The sequence below is a fragment of the Scyliorhinus canicula genome, chromosome 20, assembly GCF_902713615.1.
Source record: "Scyliorhinus canicula chromosome 20, sScyCan1.1, whole genome shotgun sequence".
NCBI lineage: Eukaryota > Metazoa > Chordata > Chondrichthyes > Carcharhiniformes > Scyliorhinidae > Scyliorhinus > Scyliorhinus canicula.
The window spans coordinates 927,175-947,121 of record NC_052165.1 but is presented as its reverse complement, the minus strand read 5'-3'; the positions used below and the strand labels follow the sequence as shown (position 1 = coordinate 947,121).

The 19,947-nt window shown below is 47.4% G+C and overlaps 1 protein-coding gene across 3 annotated transcripts in view; it reads right to left on the bottom strand.

Moving 5' to 3' along the window:
- Nucleotides 1-19,947, bottom strand: part of LOC119955311 (IQ motif and SEC7 domain-containing protein 3-like) — a 662,877-nt gene that overhangs the window by 438,881 nt on the left and 204,049 nt on the right. For all 3 annotated transcript variants that reach the window (XM_038781397.1, XM_038781396.1, XM_038781398.1), the window contains exon 2: nt 10,884-10,961. In XM_038781397.1, coding sequence (XP_038637325.1) covers nt 10,884-10,961 — 78 coding nt within the window. The remainder of the gene's footprint in view (nt 1-10,883; nt 10,962-19,947) is intronic.

Here is a 19,947-nt window from a genome sequence, read left to right as displayed (position 1 = left end):
TGCCTTTCAGCTGTTATTCAACAGCGGCCTTAAGCACTTTAAATCAAAAACAAAGTTTATTCTACAAATTCAGTTAACATTTTATAAACACACACAATAAGCATTTTTATCAACTACAAACATACATCCCCCACACAGCTACAGTACTCTATAATTAACCCTTTAATTTCCGTTTTACTTATTCACTCCAGTAACAACATCCATAAATCAGACAATCCCCTTTTCTACAAAACAGTAAGTTGAATTATTACAGAAAACAGGTATCACTTTGAAATTATCAAGTGATCTGGACACCTTTTAACGTATACAGAGCGAGAGAGACCAAAATAAACTTTCTTTGTCTGAAAGCAGCTCCCAACTGTCTAAACTGAAAGTAAAACACAGAACCACAAACAGCTCCCAGCTCAAAACGAAAGTAAAGCCAGAACCTCAGGCCAGCTCCACCCACACGCTGACATCACTGAAGCTATTTGATAACACACATTTCTTAAAGGGACATTCCAATGACAATACCCACAAACACCATCGTGCAATTTAACGGAAAAGGTTCTCATTGTCCTTTTGGGCGTGATTGGCGGAGTGTTTCCCGACTTCGAGTTGGTAGGATCGCGGTCCGTATTTAACGGCACTTAGTGGACTGGGAGCAGCTATTTAAGGGTAAATCCACATTTGAAATGTGGGAGTCTTTTAAGGAAAGGCTGATTAGAGTGCAGGACAGACATGTCCCTGTGAAAATGAGGGATAGAAATGGCAAGATCAGGGAACCATGGATGACGGGTGGAATTGTGAGACTAGCTAAAATGAAAAGGGAAGCATACATAAGATCTATGCGACTTAAAACTGATGAGCTTTGGAGGAATATCGGGAAAGTAGGACAAATCTCAAACGCACAATAAAGAGGGCTAAAAGGGGTCATGAAATATCTTTGGTTAACAGGGTTAAGGAAAATCCCAAAGCCTTTTATTCGTATATAAGGAGCAAGAGGGTAACTAGAGAAAGGATTGGCCCACTCAAAGACAAAAGAGGGAATTTATGCGTGGAGTCAGAGGAAATGAGTGAGATTCTTAATGAGTACTTGCATCGGTATTCACCAAGGAGAGGGACATGACGGATGTTGAGGCTAGGGATGAATGTTTAAATACTCTAGGTCAAGTCGGCATAAGGAAGGGGAAGTTTTGGGTATTCTAAAAGGCATTAAGGTGAACAAGTCCCCAGGACCGGATGGGATCTATCCCAGGTTACTGAGGGAAGTGAGGGTCGAAATAGCTGGGGTCTTAACAGATATCCTTACAGCATTCTTGAGCATGGGTGAGGTCCCAGAGGACTGGAGAATTGCTAATGTTGTCCCTTTGTTTAAGAAGGGTAGCAGGGATAATCCAGGGAATTATAGACCTGTGAGCTTGACGTCAGTGGTAGGCAAACTGTTGGAGAAGATACTGAGGGATAGGATCTATTCACATTTGGAAGAAAATAGACTTATCAGTGATAGGCAGCATGGTTTTGTGCAGGGAAGGTCATGCCTTACAAACCTAATAGAATTCTTTGAGGAATGACAAAGTGAATTGATGAGGGAAGGGCTGTAGATGTCATATACATGGACTTTAGTAAGGCTTTTGATAAAGTTTCCCATGGCAGGTTGATGGAAAAAGTGAAGTATGGGGTTCGGGTGTACTAGTAGATGGATAAAGAATGGGCAACAGGAGACAGAGAGTAGTGGTGGACGGGAGTGTCTCAAAATGGAGAAAGGTGACTAGTGGTATTCCACAGGGATCTGTGCTCGGACCACTGTTGTTTGTGATATACATAAATGATCTGGACAAAGGTATAGGTGGTTTGATTAGCAAGTTTGCAGATGATACTAAGATTGGTGGAGATGCAGATAGCAAGGAGGACTGTCAGAGAATACAGCAAAATATATAGATTGGAGAGTTAGGCAGGGAAATGGCAGATGGAGTTCAATCCAGGCAAATGCGAGGTGATTCATTTTGGAAGATCTAATTCAAGAGGGGACTATACAGTCAATGGAAGAGTCCTGGGGAAAATTGATGTACAGAGAGATCTGGGAGTTCAGGTCCATTGTACCCTGAAGGTGGCAACGCAGGTCGATAGAGTGGTCAAGAAGGCATACAGCATGCTGCCTTCATCGGACGGGGTATTAAGTACAAGAGTCGGCAGGCCATGTTACAGTTGTATAGGACTTTGGTTCGGCCACATTTGGAATACTGCGTGCAGTTCTGGTCGCCACATTACCAGAAGGATGTGGATGCTTTATAGAGGGTGCAGAGGAGGTTCACCAGGATGTTGCCTGGTATGGAGGGTACTAGCTATGAAGAGGTTGAGTAGATTAGGATTGTTTTTGTTGGAAAGACGGAGGTTGAGGGGGGACCTGATTGAGGTCTACAAAATTAGGAGAGGTATGGACAGGTGGATAGCAACAAGCTTTTTCCAAAAGTGTGGGTGTCAATTACAAGGGGTCACGATTTCAAGGTGAGAGGGAAAGTTTAACGGAGATGTGCGTGGAAAGTTTTTTACGCAGAGTGTGGTGGGTGCCTGGAACGCTTTGCCAGCAGAGGTGGTAGAGGCGGGCACGATAGCATCATTTAAGATGTATCTGACAGATATATGAACGGGCGGGGAACAGAGGGAAGTAGACCTTGAAAAATAGGCGACAGGTTTAGATAAAGGATCTGGATCGGCGCAGGCTGGGAGGGCCGAAGGGCCTGTTCCTGTGCTGTAATTTTCTTTGTTCTTTGTTCTCTTTGTAGTGCCGGAAAGGAACCACCTCAAACTCCTCGCCATTACTGGCTGTCTCGCCATCTGATTCTCCAGACCCGCACCTCAGCATTTCGCTGTTAACAAGAGGGAGGTTCTTTTAAACACACCACCCACTCACAGTCAACAAAGCAGAAATGCCGGCACACAAACCTGTTCCTCGCTTTGACAATGCGACCGGTCAGGATTCAGGATGCAGTGGATGCGAGACGGGACTCCGTTCCCCCCCCCCCCCCCCAAAGGGGTTGGAGGGCCAGCAGCAGGGTGGCCAATACTGCCCAGGAGGCAGTGATAGCGGCTGTCAGTGTGGGGGGGATTACCAGGAGGACAGCCGGCCAATGTCGGACAGGGATGACAGGCACTGTGGGCCCTGGCCCTCTGCCTCCCCCTCAGTGTTGCAGTCAGCAGCCATTCATGAGCAACCAGGCAGTTCCCAAATCCAGTCCCAGGCCAAGCCCAGTCCCAGGGTCTCACCTGCAGTCTCGCCCCTCTCCTTCCATCGCCTTCGCTCTCTGAGCAGCAATCACAGTGAAGGAAGGAATATGGAGCAAGAAAACAAACTCCAGGAACCTGCAGGCACCAGCAGCACTGAGCAGCAAACACAGCCTAAAATATTTTAGTTTATTGGCAGGATCAAGATACAGACGACGGTACAATTAGGACACCCAGAACCCTCCCCCCCCCCCCCAACCTATATCAGCGGAAAGGCTCACTGTGCCAGCTCGCTGGATAAGGCCGCTCAACACAGAGCACGGCAGAGGGGGAGAGAAAACATTCCACTCCACAAGAGGGCACAGTCCGGCCCAGAACAGGTCCGGCACATTATCACATTCTAAACCAAACCAAATACAGACTATCCACTGAAGGAGCAACTACCAGCCACACACCAAAGGCCAAGGCAGTGGATCCCCCTAAACCCCCCCCCCCCACATACACACACACTCCCCACACACACGCACGCACACACACAGCAGATCTACGTCAGTGGAAAGGCATCTATTGCACGTACGGTAAAGTATGTGTGTGATATCAGTACGTGCATATCGGCGAGAGTGTGCGCATAAAGAGTACATGCATGAATGACTGTGTGTGCCAGTTAGAGTACGCAAGCGTGAGAGCGGGAAGCACAGACCTGGAAAAGGTCACACCAACATAGGGCACAGCGGAAGGAGAAGGAACACCTCAGCCCTTCTCCAGCACTGGCAATTGACCAGGGGACCAGGCTGTAGAATCGAGAGGGGTCGCAGTAGACAAGCACACAGCTGCCAAGCAAAAAAAAAAGAAATACACTGCTAATGGTGGAAAAATGACTCCCCGCCCCCTCCCTCCCCCCCGGAAATGGGTCCTCACCTCCACCGTTTCCCTCGGCAGCCAAGGCGCCAACCTCATGTTTTAAAAAGGAGAACTAAACGACGCCCATCTGAATTCTCGCTGAAGAATTGGGTAATTCCTGGAGGCCGTTACATTGTCTTCAATCTCTCTAATGTGATGGAAATTGGTGTTAATTGGTGTCAATGGTATGCTCACTATATTTGGGCGAGATTGGAACTCGCCATCGGGAGAGAGCCCGCTAACCCAATAAACTGACTCACGCCCAGCGTGAGTCTCGATTTTTGGCCTTTCCCGCTACTTAACCACCATGCCCAGATCTGCGCCAGGTGCAACACGGTGGTTGAATCATGCCCTATAAGCTGCATCACTATCAGCTGTATATAAGCTGCATCACTATCAGCTGTATATAAGCTGCATCACTATCAGCTGTATATAAGCTGCATCACTATCAGCTGTATATAAGCTGCATCACTATCAGCTGTATATAAGCTGCATCACTATCAGCTGTATATAAGCTGCATCACTATCAGCTGTATATAAGCTGCATCACTATCAGCTGTATATAAGCTGCATCACTATCAGCTGTATATAAGCTGCATCACTATCTGCTGTATATAAGCTGCATCACTATCAGCTGTATATAAGCTGCATCGCTATCAGCTGTATATAAGCTGCATCACTATCAGCTGTATATAAGCTGTATCACTATCAGCTGTATATAAGCTGCATCACTATCAGCTGTATAAGCTGCATCACTATCAGCTGTATATAAACTGCATCACTATCAGCTGTATATAAGCTGTATCACTATCAGCTGTATATAAGCTGCATCACTATCAGCTGTATATAAGCTGCATCACTATCAGCTGTATATAAACTGCATCACTATCAGCTGTATATAAGCTGTATCACTATCAGCTGTATATAAGCTGCATCACTATCAGCTGTATATAAGCTGTATCACTATCAGCTGATATAAGCTGTATCACTATCAGCTGTATATAAGCTGCATCACTATCAGCTGTATATACTGCATCACTATCAGCTGTATAAACTGCATCACTATCAGCTGTATATAAGCTGCACCACTATCAGCTGTATATAAGCTGTATCACTATCAGATGTATATAAGCTGTATCACTATCAGCTGTATATAAGCTGTATCACTATCAGCTGTATATAAGCTGTATCACTATCAGCTGTATATAAGCTGCATCACTATCAGCTGTATATAAACTGCATCACTATCAGCTGTATATAAGCTGCACTATCAGCTGTATATAAGCTGCATCACTATCAGCTGTATATAAGCTGCATCACTATCAGCTGTATATAAGCTGCATCACTATCAGCTGTATATAAGCGGCATCACTATCAGCTGTATATAAGCTGCATCACTATCAGCTGTATATAAGCTGTATCACTATCAGCTGTATATAAGCTGCATCACTATCAGCTGTATTAAACTGCATCACTATCAGCTGTATATAAGCTGCATCACTATCAGCTGTATATAAGCTGCATCACTATCTGTATATAAGCTGCATCACTATCAGCTGTATATAAGCGGCATCACTATCAGCTGTATATAAGCTGCATCACTATCAGCTGTATATAAGCTGCATCACTATCAGCTGTATATAAACTGCATCACTATCAGCTGTATATAAGCTGCATCACTATCAGCTGTATATAAGCTGTATCACTATCAGCTGTATATAAGCTGCATCACTATCAGCTGTATATTATGGGATGCTGATCTCTGCATATTACAAGAAGCCTCTGCCTGAACCAGTTGGGTTCACTGGTAGCAGCTGGATTAGGATTGGGATGGTAAATTTAACCCTGCAGGTTTCAACAGGCCCGATTCCCTATTTCCACTCAGTGTGGATCTGTGGAAATCAGCCCCGATCTGACTGTGGAGTGATTAGATTAATTTTACAGTTTTTGCACAATTCCTTTTATTGTAACACTCAGTCCCAAAGCTTTTCATTTCATTGCCCTCATTATACAGAGATAGACCTCCCACCCTTCTTAAATGCCATCTTAATGCCATCTCAGTGGAGATGCAGAGCAAAGTCAAGGACAGTTCTTGCTGGAGAAAAAGTTGATTACTATAACCTTCGAATGCAAACAAGCCAGCAATCAGACTGAAACATGTTGGAATTGATCAGAGTATAAAAAAATTAAAGTTACTCCACTATCCCCACAGCTCCCTGCTTCAGAGCAAGTGTTCAACAAGACAAGGATCATGACTGACTCCATAGACCCCGCAATGTGTTCTCACCAGCAGGAGGCGACCTCTATTGACCAGCGACGGACTTTTACATTTACCATTAAAAACATGGGGCGGGATTCTCCCGTACCCGGCGGGACGGAGTGGTGTGAAGCACTCCGGCGTTGGCCCGCCCATTAGTGCGGAATCCTCCACACCTTCAGGGGCAAGGCCGGCACCGGAGTGGTTTGCGCTGCACCAGCAGGCGTGGAAGGCCTTTGGCGTCACACCAGCCGGGGCTGAAGGGACTCTGCCAGCCAGCGCGGGTCTGCGCATGCGCGGGAGCATCAGCGGTTGCTGACGTCATCCCCGCACATACGCGGGGGGGGGGGGTTTCACCTACGCATCGCCCATCGCGGAGGCTGACACGGCCGACGCGTAGGAAAAGAGTGCCCCCACGGCACAGGCCCGCCCGCGGATCGGTGGGCCTGATCGCGGGCCAGGAACCATGGGGGCACCCCCCGGGGGCCAGATCGCCCTGTGCCCACCCCACCACCCCCCGAGGACCACGGAGCCCGCCCACGCCGCCAGGTCCCGCTGGTAAGGGACCTAGTCTGATCGACGCGGGGGGGGGGACTGGCAAAGAACCAGCGCGACTTCGGCCCATCGCGGGCTGGAGAATCGGCGGAGGGTTCGGTTCGCTGCCAGCAGCCGCCGACCGGCACGGCACGATTCCCGCCCCCACCGAATCTACGGTGGACGGCGGGGAAGGGATTCACGCCCCCCCCCCGGCGATACTCCGACCCAGCGGGGGGTCGGAGAATCCCGCCCAAGAAAACAAAGGATTCAATTCTGATGGGGCTTGGCAGAGTAAATGCTCCCAGTTTGTATTCACTGGCTGAAGAGTCTGGAACGAGGGAGCACAGTCTCAGGACAAGTGGTTGAATATTTAAGACTGAGGTGAGGAGGAATTGCTTCCGTAAAGGGTTGTAAAAATGTGGAATGGTCGCTCAATTCGAGGCTGAGATCAATAGTTTCAGCATTTTAGGGAAATCAAGGGGTATGGGGATTAAGCGGGAAAGTGGAATTGGTCAAAGACCCGCCATGATTATTGAATGGCAGACCAGGCTCGAGAGGCTGTTAGGCTTCTTCGTTAATCCCATTCCTTATGTCTTATATCCTCCTGTAGGAAGTATGGCTAAGAAGGCTGGTTTAACTGTAAACATTTCAGACTGTTCACTAGTCTCCGTACAAATCCAAATCCATCGAACCCCTTTCTCTCTACGTTGACATTGAGCTGCTGCACAAGGTTGGTTGGTGTCAGTTTTAAGGAACATGTGGGTTATTGCTTCAGAAACAGATCAGCTGAAGGCGAATGGGTAAAACCTGAGAGTCCATTAGTTTCCCCTCAACATTACCTTAGCCCCATAACAGGGTAAGCAGGGCCAAGGAGGACTGTGTCTGTGGTTAGGGAGGTGTCTTTGCCACTGAAAAGATTGGATTTAGATTTGTTTATTGTCATGTGTACCAAGGTACAGAGAAAAGTTTTTTCTGAGAGCAGCTCAACAGATAATTAAGTACATGGAAAGAAAAGAAAAACAAATACATAATAGAGCCACACAAGGTACACAATGTAACTGCATAACACCGGCATCGGGTGAAGCTACAGGGGGGTAGTATTAATCAGGTCAGTCCGGGTTGTTTAGGAGTCTGGCAACAGTGGGGAAGAGCTGTTTTTGAGTCTGTTTGGTGCTCCAGACTTTGTATCTCCTGCCCGATGGAAGAAGTTGGAAGAGAGAGTAAGCGGGTGGGAGGGTCTTTGATTATGCTGCCCGCTTTCCCAGGGTGGGATGAGAGTAGGGCCAGGGAGATGGCATCTGCTGTGGACCGGTTGCGGTGGTGTGCGAATTGCAATGGTCAAGGCATTCTGGGAGTATGGAGGTGATGCGCTTCATGACCAACCTCTCGAAGCATTACGATCAATGTCAAGGCCACGGACGATAATCATTGAGGCACGTTGCCTGGTTTCTCTTGGCACCAGTATGATGGTGGTCCTCTTGAAGCAGGTAGGGACATCTGCCAGCTGGTCCGCACGGCTCTGAGTGCACGACCAGGGATCCCTGATGCACGATCAATAACTCCCGAAGCGAGATTGTAGGACAATTGAAGGCTTTATTGAACTAGATGTTTCCCCAGCAGCGCAGGTACAGAATGCAGCAAGCTAGGGAAACACAGACTCTTATACTCCGCCTTACTGGGCGGAACCAGCAGGCAGGCTTCACCAATGATCTTACAGTATCAGGTACCCCAACACCAATGACCTTGCAGCATCGGGTACCTCCAACCTAGGTACCATAATACCCTAATACCGATACCACAATCTCGTCCGGACCCTTCGCCTTCCGAGGGTTCACTTTCAGGATCTGACTTTGGAAGCTATGATGGTGGGTATGGGTGTGATTTGGGCTACTGGGGCACTCGACAGCGGATCGTTGGTTTCCTGCTCGAACCGGCATAGATTGCACTGAGTTCATTGGGGAGGGTGCGCTGCTGCCAGAGATACTGCCTGGCTTTGCTCTGTAGCCTGGGCTCGCCACATCCACCGATAGTCTGTAACGCTAGTCTGTGTCTCTCGCTTGGTCTGATATTCTTCTTGGCATCTGGATGGCTTTGCAGAGATCGTACCTGGATTTCTTGTATAGGTCAGGGTCACCTGACTTGAATGCCTCAGACCTGTCCTTCAGTAGGGAGTCAATCTCGCGATTAAGCCATGGTTTCCGGTTGGGGAATGTACGCACTGCTTTCTTTGGCACGCATCGTCCACAATTTTCTGATGAAGTCTGTGACGGTGGTGGCATACTCATTTAAGTTGGTCGCTTATGTTCTTAAAAATGGACCAGTCCATTGTTTCTAAGCAGTTTCGTAAGATGGCATGGAGAATGGGCACTGAAGGCGCAGACTTTGACCAGGTTCACCACCCTCTGCATCACAGGGGCTGACCGCAGGTGATAGGGCTGCCAAGGAAAACTGGGTGACTACCTATCCAGATAGAAGGCTCCAATGGCAATAGGGCGTGATTGTCAGATTTTGGGTCACATGGAAATAAGGAGCCACATCCTAAGAATGGCAGAGCCCCAGGGGCATGAGGAGAGCACAGAGAAGGGAAGTGGGGCAGGAAGCCACGGAGGCTGAACCCTCAATTAGGACCTACCACTGAAGGCAAAACTACCTGGAGGTGACAAAGAAGGACTGCAGGAAAGTCAGGACCAGAGTAATCTCTGCACTAATTGTGATTGCCGAGACGATATAGAAGGTGGAACATTTTCATGGGACAGGCTGAACGGAACAACAATTTTTTATACATTTTGTACATTGATACCTGAAGGTTCACTGAAATCATAGTATTTATCATATCAAGTAACAATTCTATCAGTCTTTCAGGGCAGCATGGTGGCACAGTGGTTAGCACTGCTGCCTCATGGTGCTCAGGACCCGGGTTCAATCCCGTCTCCGGGTCACTTTCTTGTGGACTTTGCACATTCTCCCTTTGTCTGTGTGGGTCTCACCCCCAGAACCCAAAAGATGTGCATGGTTGGTAAATTGGCCACGCTATTTTCCCCTTAATAGGGAAAAAAATAATTGGGTACTGTAAAAAAAAAAAATTTCATTATCAGTCTTTTCAACTTTCTCCCAATTTCTTTCTTTCTCCTTTTCTGAAGCCAGCTGAACCTTCATTGGGTTTCAGGAAACCGGTCTTTCTACAATAACTCTTATATTTGATCTGTGTAACCCCAATCAGAGTATTGGCAGCCTATTGGATGATGGTGGAAATTAACGGGCCCAGTCCTCTCTTCCCACAGAGCTAAAATTTACATTTATTTCACCAGGGATCGCTGGGTAGGAATCTGGAAGCGGAATCCTGGTTACGTTTCCTCCTCCCTGTAACTAAGGAACACCGAAGCCAAATGAACTCAGTAATTTAGAATAGATCAGGGTTCAAAACTAGACTGTTCCTAATCTGTATATTTCAATGACACAACGCACTTAACTAGCTTTGCGATCAGTGGCCAATGAATGTGGAATGCAATGCAATATAAAATGGAGGAGGTGATCTTTGAGATCTAATAGCAGCCCCCCCACCCCCCCCCCCCCCCCCCACCCCCCCCCCCCCCCCCCCCGCCCCCCCACTACCAAAATGATAGGCACATCCATTTCATTCCAAGATTAACAGGTGTGTCATTGTGGCAATAACAGATTCATAACAGACTAAGTAAGGGCGATATCATCACCTCACATTGCATGAATCCTGCGCGCAGTCACACCACAAGGCTCAGTTACAGAAACATGTGATGATATTTTGAATTGATTGAGTTTCAGAACCAGCCTGACATGATGCTGTCTGAATGCCACCCAGTGCAGCAGCAAGGAACACAGATTGATTTATTCACATCTAAGTGTAGATAGATTTCCCCAGTGACAGGCAGTCACATCATCTGCTGCATCTTTCACTCTATCTGCTGGAGACCAGACACTTAATCGGCGAATAGAAAGTCTCTCCACGTACCTGGAAGGAGTACTGGAGGGGGGCTTCTGATCAGAGTCAGCTGCTGGACAACAGAACTGATGTAAAATATTCTCATTTCTGTAAGGAGATGAAACAAAATCAAAATTAATCAAATTCCTGGTACATTCTGAGAAGAAAATAAAGCAGGTTGCTGGGGTCAATTAATCAGACAGTAAGAGTTTACAAATCAGTGCTGTTGATAGTTAGAGAAATGCTAACTGAAGAATAATGATGTGATAGGTTAGTGCAGAATCCTTTCACTTAGCCCAGCATCAGGCAATGGGGTGGAAATCCAATCTCCATGCTGTAGAAGCATGTTTACTCAAAATCAGCTCTAATATGATCGCTTCACACAGAAACCACAAGGATGCTCATTAGAAATGGAATGCCAAATGGATGCAGTCAGTGTTGTGTCCCAGGTCAGGGTTCATGCTCAATGCACACAATGACAATATTGGATATTACAGACTGTGTATCATATTTTTTTAAGTGGCTGCACGAAAACCCTGTTAAAATGGCAGCAGCCTAACACGTGACAACTGTGGACAGGATTCAATTCCATGGCCAATTTGCAGTTAAACATGGACCTAATTAAGAATACTTTGCCACCACCTGTGAAGTTTAACTACCTTGCTGCTTAAGGATTAACCAGCATTTAAGGAATCTCTGGACAGTTGGTCCGATTGTCATATTGAAAGAGGAGAATACTTGCGCTCAAGTTGGAGCAGAAATAAGAGTAAATGTTGATTGTCAATCACTTGAATAATGGTCGCCGAGACCCCAGAAGTGTTAACCATGCAGTCATGTGACTGAAACTAACTTTCAGCAACTGCCGTTTAAAATTTCCCAAACGAAGCAAATCCAGCAAGAGATATCTACAACACCAGAAACAAACATCAGAACCATCAAAGCTGAAAGCCTTCCAACACACTTGGCACATCATAACATTCGCGGCTATGGGTCAAGTGCTGGTAAATGGGGGCAGGTGGGCAGATCAGTTTTCATACGTCAGTGCAGACTCGATGGGCCGAAGGGCTCCTTCTGCACTGTATTATTCTGTGATTCAGCCAAAGTCCCCCCCCCCCTTGTTCCAGCTTTCAGGCCTAGCTGAGGAACAGTTTCCCTTACTCTGCAGCTCAATGAGATCTTACTCCAACTAAAGGATCAATTCCACTCAAGACGCACCATGGCAGGAATTCTGTCCGTTGGTGCCGGCTGGATTCTCCGGGAGGCTGTAGTGAATGGAGTTTGGCCGAGCACCAACTCTCCGTTCTCACTGACAGTGGTGGAGGGAAAACTCAGATCGGAGAATCCCGGCCATAACCTGCCTCTAAGTTCAAAAACCCATGTTTATAATAATGGCTTTAACTTCATCTGTACCTAATCTGTGTGTGAGTGTGAGTGTGAGTGTGAGTGTGAGTGTGAATGTGTGTGTGAGTGAATGTGTGTGTGAGTGAATGTGTGTGTGTGACTGAATGTATGTGTGTGTGTGAATCTGTGTGTGTGTGAATCTGTGTGTGAGTGAATGTGTGTGTGAGTGTGTGTGTGAATCTGTGTGAGTGAGTGTGTGTGTGTGTGTGACTGTGTGTGTGAATCTGTGTGTGTGTGAATCTGTGTGTGAGTGTGTGCGTGACTGTGTGTGTGAATCTGTGTGTGTGTGAATCTGTGTGTGTGTGTGAATCTGTGTGTGAGTGAATGTGTGTGTGAGTGTGTGTGTGTGAATCTGTGTGTGAATCTGTGAGTGAGTGAATGTGTGTGTGAGTGTGTGTGTGAATCTGTGAGTGAATGTGAGTGTGTGAAGGTGTGTGTGTGTGTGAGCTAATGTGTGTGTGAGTGTGAATCTGTGTGTGAGCGAAGTGTGTGTGTGTGTGAAGGGTGTGTATGTGTGTGGAGTATGTATGTGTGTGACAGTGTTAGTGAGATGAGTGATTGAGAGATTACATTTCAAACAAGTGTGTGATAATAAATAACCTTCAGCCTGCAGCTGGAATTAACTTTAAATTAGGAAAAATCACTCTGAGGATGCGGAAATATAGACATTATATAGACACTAACATCCTGATTGTGAACGGGGAGGTACACCACACCAATTCTGTCATAACAATACTGTGACATTTGTCTATTCCATCTAAATATGTGGCACAGCCAGTGCATCATAGCACTGAGACTACAGGACAATGAGGATTCACGGTATGAAATATTCATTCAGCAAGGCACCTGTGGGTTATGTTCAGGTTTATTTGACATTCAAACGGGGACCAGCTCACATCTTCAATTAATGCCACAGGCATTTAGATTGGCCATGGGAAAAATCAGGTAAACCACTCGTCAGGTGTAAAAGATTTCTACCCAGAACGATTGAAGCTCTGCAGCACAAGGAGCCTTGGAAAAATCTGGAGTGGAGTAGAACAGAGTAAGACTGAGATAGATGGGTTCTTGGTCAATAAGGGGAACAGGGGTTATGGAGGAGAATGGGGATGAGAAAAATATCAGCCATAAATGAATGGCGGAGCAGACTGGATGGGCTGAGTGGCCTAATTCTGCTCCTGTCTTATGGTCTTATATGGAATGGAATATTGTCAGATGGAATCGTTATCGGGAATGGAGTAGGTTATTGTCAGATGGAATCGTTATCGGGAATGGAGTAGGTAATCGTCAGATGGAATCGTTATCGGGAATGGAGTAGGTTATCGTCAGATGGAATCGTTATCGGGAATGGAGTAGGTTATCGTCAGATGGAATCGTTATCGGGAATGGAGTAGGTTATCGTCAGATGGAATCGTTATCGGGAATGGAGTAGGTTATTGTCAGATGTAATTGTTATCGGGAATGGAGTAGGTTATTGTCAGATGGATCGTTATCGGGAATGGAGTAGATTATTGTCAGATGTAATTGTTATCGGGAATGGAGTAGGTTATCGTCAGATGGAATCGTTATCGGGAATGGAGTAGGTTATTGTCAGATGGAATCGTTATCGGGAATGGAGTAGGTTATGTCAGATGGAATCGTTATCGGGAATGGAGTAGGTTATGTCAGATGGAATTGTTATCGGGAATGGAGTAGGTTATGTCAGATGGAATCGTTATCGGGAATGGAGTAGGTTATCGTCAGATGGAATGTTATCGGGAATGGAGTAGGTTATCTTCAGATGGAATTGTTATCGGGAATGGAATAGGTTATTGTCAGATGGAATCGTTATCGGGAATGGAGTAGGTTTATCAGATGGAATTGTTATCGGGAATGGAATAGGTTATTGTCAGATGGAATCGTTATCGGGAATGGAGTAGGTTATCTTCAGATGGAATTGTTATCGGGAATGGAGTAGGTTATCTTCAGATGGAATGTTATCGGGAATGGAGTAGGTTATCTTCAGATGGAATTGTTATCGGGAATGGAATAGGTTATTGTCAGATGGAATGTTATCGGGAATGGAGTAGGTTATCGTCAGATGGAATTGTTATCGGGAATGGAGTAGGTTGTCAGATGTGTCCTGTGTGGGGCGGGGTGAATAGCACAGATTGAAACAGCTGAAACAGGAGGAAAGGTTAAGAGTTTTCCCCATAGAAACACTGTGTTACAATGACACGGTAACATAAGCAAAGCGGCTCCATCCAGACATCTTGAACCAGACAAAAAATATGCACAAAATTGTTAAAAATTTAACATGTCATGATGAATCACAAGACTGAAATCTCACCAGGCATGAGATAATCTTAACTAATTCATGATTGTCAACCCTGACTTATTTCGTCAGTCCAGTGTGGAATCATTAATCAGATCATGCTGCTGGCTGAGGAATCTTATATCAGGGCACAAATTGTCATCTACTTTGGGACCAAATCCTTCTGTTATTTCTCTTGTTTGCTGATTGTATATTGGACTTTGTTCTCAATTTGCTACAAACTCACTTCTTAAGGATCTACAAGGTCATCTGTCTACGGATCCATAAGAGACGGGTGAGATCCTAAATGCATATTTCTCATCGGTATTTACTGTGAGAAAGGCACAGATGGCAGGACACTTGGGGGAAATAAATAATAATGTTTTGAGGAGTGTACATATTACAGAGAAGGAGGTGCTGGAAGTCTTAAAGCGCATCAAGGTGGATAAATCCCCGGGACCTGATGAAATGTATCCCAGGACGTTGTGGGAGGCGAGGGAGGAAATTGCAGGTCTCCTAGCAGAGATGTTTGAATCATCGACAGCCACAGGTGAGGTGCCTGAAGATTGGAGGTAGCAAATTTTGTGCATTTGTTTAATAAGGGCTGTGGGGATAAGCCTGGGAACTACAGACTGTGGGGGTAAGTTGTTGGAAGGCATTCTGAGGGACAGGATCTACAGGCATTTAGACAGGTAAGGGCTAATTAGGGACAGTCAGTGTGGCTTTGTAAGTGAAAAATCATGTCTCACGAATTTGATTGAGTTTTTTGAAGGGGTAACCAAGAGTGTAGATGAGGGCAGTGCAGTCGAAGTTGTCTATATGGACTTTAGCAAGGCCTTTGACAAGGTACCGCAGGGTAGGTTGTTGCAAAAGGTTAAATCTCACGGGTCCAGGTGAGGTAGCCAATTGGATACAAATGGCTTGGAGACCGAAGCCAAAGGGGGTGTGGAGGGTTGTTTTTCAAACTGGAGGCCTGTGATCAGCGGTGTGCCTCAGGGATCGGCGCTGGATACATTATTAGTTTATATATAATGATTTGGATGAGAATATAGGAGGCATGGTTAGTAAGTTTGCAATGAGACCAAGATTGGTGGCATAGTGGATAGTGAGGAAGGTTATATAAGATTGCAACAGGATCTTGACCAATTGGGCCAGTGGGCTGATGAATGGCAGATGGAGTTTAATTTGGATAAATGTGAGGTGATGTATTTTGGTCGATCAAATCAGGGCAGGACCCACTCAGTTAATGGTAGGGAGTTGGGGAGAGTTACAGAACAAAGAGATCTAGGGGTACAGGGCCATAGCTCCTTGAAGGTGGAATCGCAGGTGGACAGGGTGGTGAAGAAGGCATTCAGCAGGCTGGGTTTATTGGTCAGAATATTGAATACAGGAGTTGGGACGTCTTGTTGAAGTTGTACAAGACATTGGTCAGACCATACATGGAACACTGTGTTCAGTTCTGGTCACCCTATTATAGGAAGGATATTGTTAAACTAGAAAGAGTGCAGAAGAGATTTATGAGGATGCTACCTGGACTTGATGGTCTGAGTTATAAGGAGAGGCCGGATAGGCTGGGACTTTTTTCGTTGGAGCGTAGGAGGCTTAAGGGTGATCTTATAGAGGTCCACAAAATAATGAGGGGCATAGACAAGGTAGATAGTCAACATCTTTTTCTAAAGGTAGGGGAGTCAAAAGCTAGGGGGCATAGGTTTAAGGTGAGGGTGGGGAGAGATACAAAAGGGTCCAGAGAGGCAATTGTTTCACACGGAGGGTGGTGAGTTTCTGGAACGAGCTCCCAGAGGCAGTGGTAGAGGTGGGTACAATTTTGTCTTTTAAAAAGCAGTTAGACAGTTATATGGGTAAGATGGGTGTAGAGGGATATGGGCCAAATGTGGGCAATTGGGACTAGCTTAGTGATACAAACTGGGCGGCATGGAGTAGTTGGGCCGAAGGGCCTGTTTCCTGCTGTAAACCTCTATGACTCTCGGAAGAAAAAGTGTAACTCAGGGTTTCAGCATCGGTACTGGTGGGAAATACAGAAAGGAAGCTGAAAACTCGATCATTGATTCAGCATCGTGATGGCCCACTTCATGCTTGTTATAACAGCAATTAACAGTTAGATGATGCTTTTAATAGAGAAAACTATCCTAAAGCGATGCTAGAGGTGCAAGAAATAAATGATCTCAAACAAAAAAGTAGCTATTAAGACCAAACCAAAAGGCTACGGATGTGGGAGGTCTGAAATATCAACAAAAAATGTGAGAAATGTTTTGAAGGTCAAACAGCATTTGTGAAGAAAGCAGTTGGAGCCAGAGTCTCACTCTCAGACAGATCCAGCACCCACCTCATTCTCACTCTCGAGACAGATCCAGCACTCCCCACCTCATTCTCACTCTCGAGACAGATCCAGCACTCCCCACCTCATTCTCACTCTCAGACAGATCCAGCACTCCCCACCTCATTCTCACTCTCAGACAGATCCAGCACTCCCCACCTCATTCTCACTCTCAGACAGATCCAGCACTCCCCACCTCATTCTCACTCTCGAGACAGATCCAGCACTCCCCACCTCATTCTCACTCTCGAGACAGATCCAGCATTCCCCACCTCATTCTCACTCTCAGACAGATCCAGCACTCCCCACCTCATTCTCACTCTCGAGACAGATCCAGCATTCCCCACCTCATTCTCACTCTCGAGACAGATCCAGCACTCCCACCTCATTCTCACTCTCAGACAGATCCAGCACTCCCCACCTCATTCTCACTCTCGAGACAGATCCAGCCCTCCCCACCTCATTCTCACTCTCAGACAGATCCAGCACTCCCCACCTCATTCTCACTCTCAGACAGATCCAGCACTCCCACCTCATTCTCACTCTCAGACAGATCCAGCACTCCCCACCTCATTCTCACTCTCGAGACAGATCCAGCACTCCCCACCTCATTCTCACTCTCAGACAGGTCCAGCACCCCACCTCATTCTCACTCTCAGACAGATCCAGCCCTCCCACCTCATTCTCACTCTCAGACAGATCCAGCCCTCCCCACCTCATTCTCACTCTCAGACAGATCCAGCACTCCCCACCTCATTCTCACTCTCAGATAGATCCAGCACTCCCCACCTCATTCTCACTCTCAGACAGGTCCAGCCCTCCCCACCTCATTCTCACTCTCAGACAGATCCAGCACTCCCCACCTCATTCTCACTCGAGATAGATCCAGCATTCCCCACCTCATTCTCACTCTCAGACAGATCCAGCCCTCCCCACCTCATTCTCACTCTCGAGACAGATCCAGCCCTCCCACCTCATTCCCACTCTCAGACAGGCCCAGCACTCCCCACCTCATTCTCACTCTCAGACAGATCCAGCCCTCCCCACCTCATTCTCACTCTCAGACAGATCCAGCCCTCCCCACCTCATTCTCACTCTCAGACAGATCCAGCACCCCCACCTCTCTCACTCTCAGACAGATCCAGCACTCCCCACCTCATTCTCACTCTCGAGACAGATCCAGCACTCCCCACCTCATTCTCACTCTCAGACAGATCCAGCCCTCCCCACCTCATTCTCACTCTCAGACAGGTCCAGCCTCCCCACCTCATTCTCACTCTCGAGACAGATCCAGCACTCCCCACCTCATTCTCACTCTCAGACAGATCCAGCACTCCCCACCTCATTCTCACTCTCAGACAGATCCAGCACTCCCCACCTCATTCTCACTCTCAGACAGATCCAGCACTCCCCACCTCATTCTCACTCTCAGGCAGATCCAGCACTCCCCACCTCATTCTCACTCTCGAGACAGATCCAGCACTCCCCACCTCATTCTCACTCTCAGACAGATCCAGCCCTCCCCACCTCATTCTCACTCTCAGACAGATCCAGCCTCCCCACCTCATTCTCACTCTCAGACAGACCCAGCACTCCCCACCTCATTCTCACTCTCGAGATAGATCCAGCATTCCCCACCTCATTCTCACTCTCAGACAGATCCAGCCTTCCCCACCTCATTCTCACTCTCGAGACAGGTCCAGCCCTCCCCACCTCATTCTCACTCTACATAGATCCAGCCTCCCCACCTCATTCTCACTCTCAGACAGATCCACCACCCCCCACCTCATTCTCACTCTCAGACAGATCCAGCCCTCCCCACCTCATTCTCACTCTCAGACAGATCCAGCACTCCCCACCTCATTCTCACTCTCGAGACAGGCCCAGCACTCCCCACCTCATTCTCACTCTCAGGCAGATCCAGCCCTCCCCACCTCATTCTCACTCTCGAGACAGGTCCAGCACTCCCCACCTCATTCTCACTCTCAGACAGATCCAGCACTCCCCACCTCATTCTCACTCTCAGACAGATCCAGCATCCCCACCTCATTCTCACTCTCAGACAGATCCACCACTCCCCACCTCATTCTCACTCTCAGACAGATCCAGCACTCCCCACCTCATTCTCACTCTCAGACAGATCCAGCCCTCCCCACCTCATTCTCACTCTCAGACAGATCCAGCACTCCCCACCTCATTCTCACTCTCAGACAGATCCAGCACTCCCCACCTCATTCTCACTCTCGAGACAGATCCAGCATTCCCCACCTCATTCTCACTCTCAGACAGATCCTTCCCCACCTCATTCTCACTCTCGAGACAGATCCAGCACTCTCCACCTCATTCTCACTCTGAGACAGATCCAGCACTCCCCACCTCATTCTCACTCTCGAGACAGATCCAGCATTCCCCACCTCATTCTCACTCTCAGACAGATCCAGCACCCCACCTCATTCTCACTCTCAGACAGATCCAGCCCTCCCCACCTCATTCTCACTCTCGAGATAGATCCAGCCCTCCCCACCTCATTCTCACTCTCGAGACAGGTCCAGCCCTCCCACCTCATTCTCACTCTCACATAGATCCAGCACTCCCCACCTCATTCTCACTCTCAGACAGATCCAGCACTCCCCACCTCATTCTCACTCTCAGACAGATCCAGCCCTCCCCACCTCATTCTCACTCTCAGACAGATCCAGCACTCCCCACCTCATTCTCACTCTCGAGACAGGCCCAGCACTCCCCACCTCATTCTCACTCTCAGGCAGATCCAGCCCTCCCCACCTCATTCTCACTCTCGAGACAGGTCCAGCACTCCCCACCTCATTCTCACTCTCAGACAGATCCAGCACTCCCCACCTCATTCTCACTCTCAGACAGATCCAGCACTCCCCACCTCATTCTCACTCTCAGACAGATCCACCACTCCCCACCTCATTCTCACTCTCAGACAGATCCAGCACTCCCCACCTCATTCTCACTCTCAGACAGATCCAGCCCTCCCCACCTCATTCTCACTCTCAGACAGATCCAGCACTCCCCACCTCATTCTCACTCTCAGACAGATC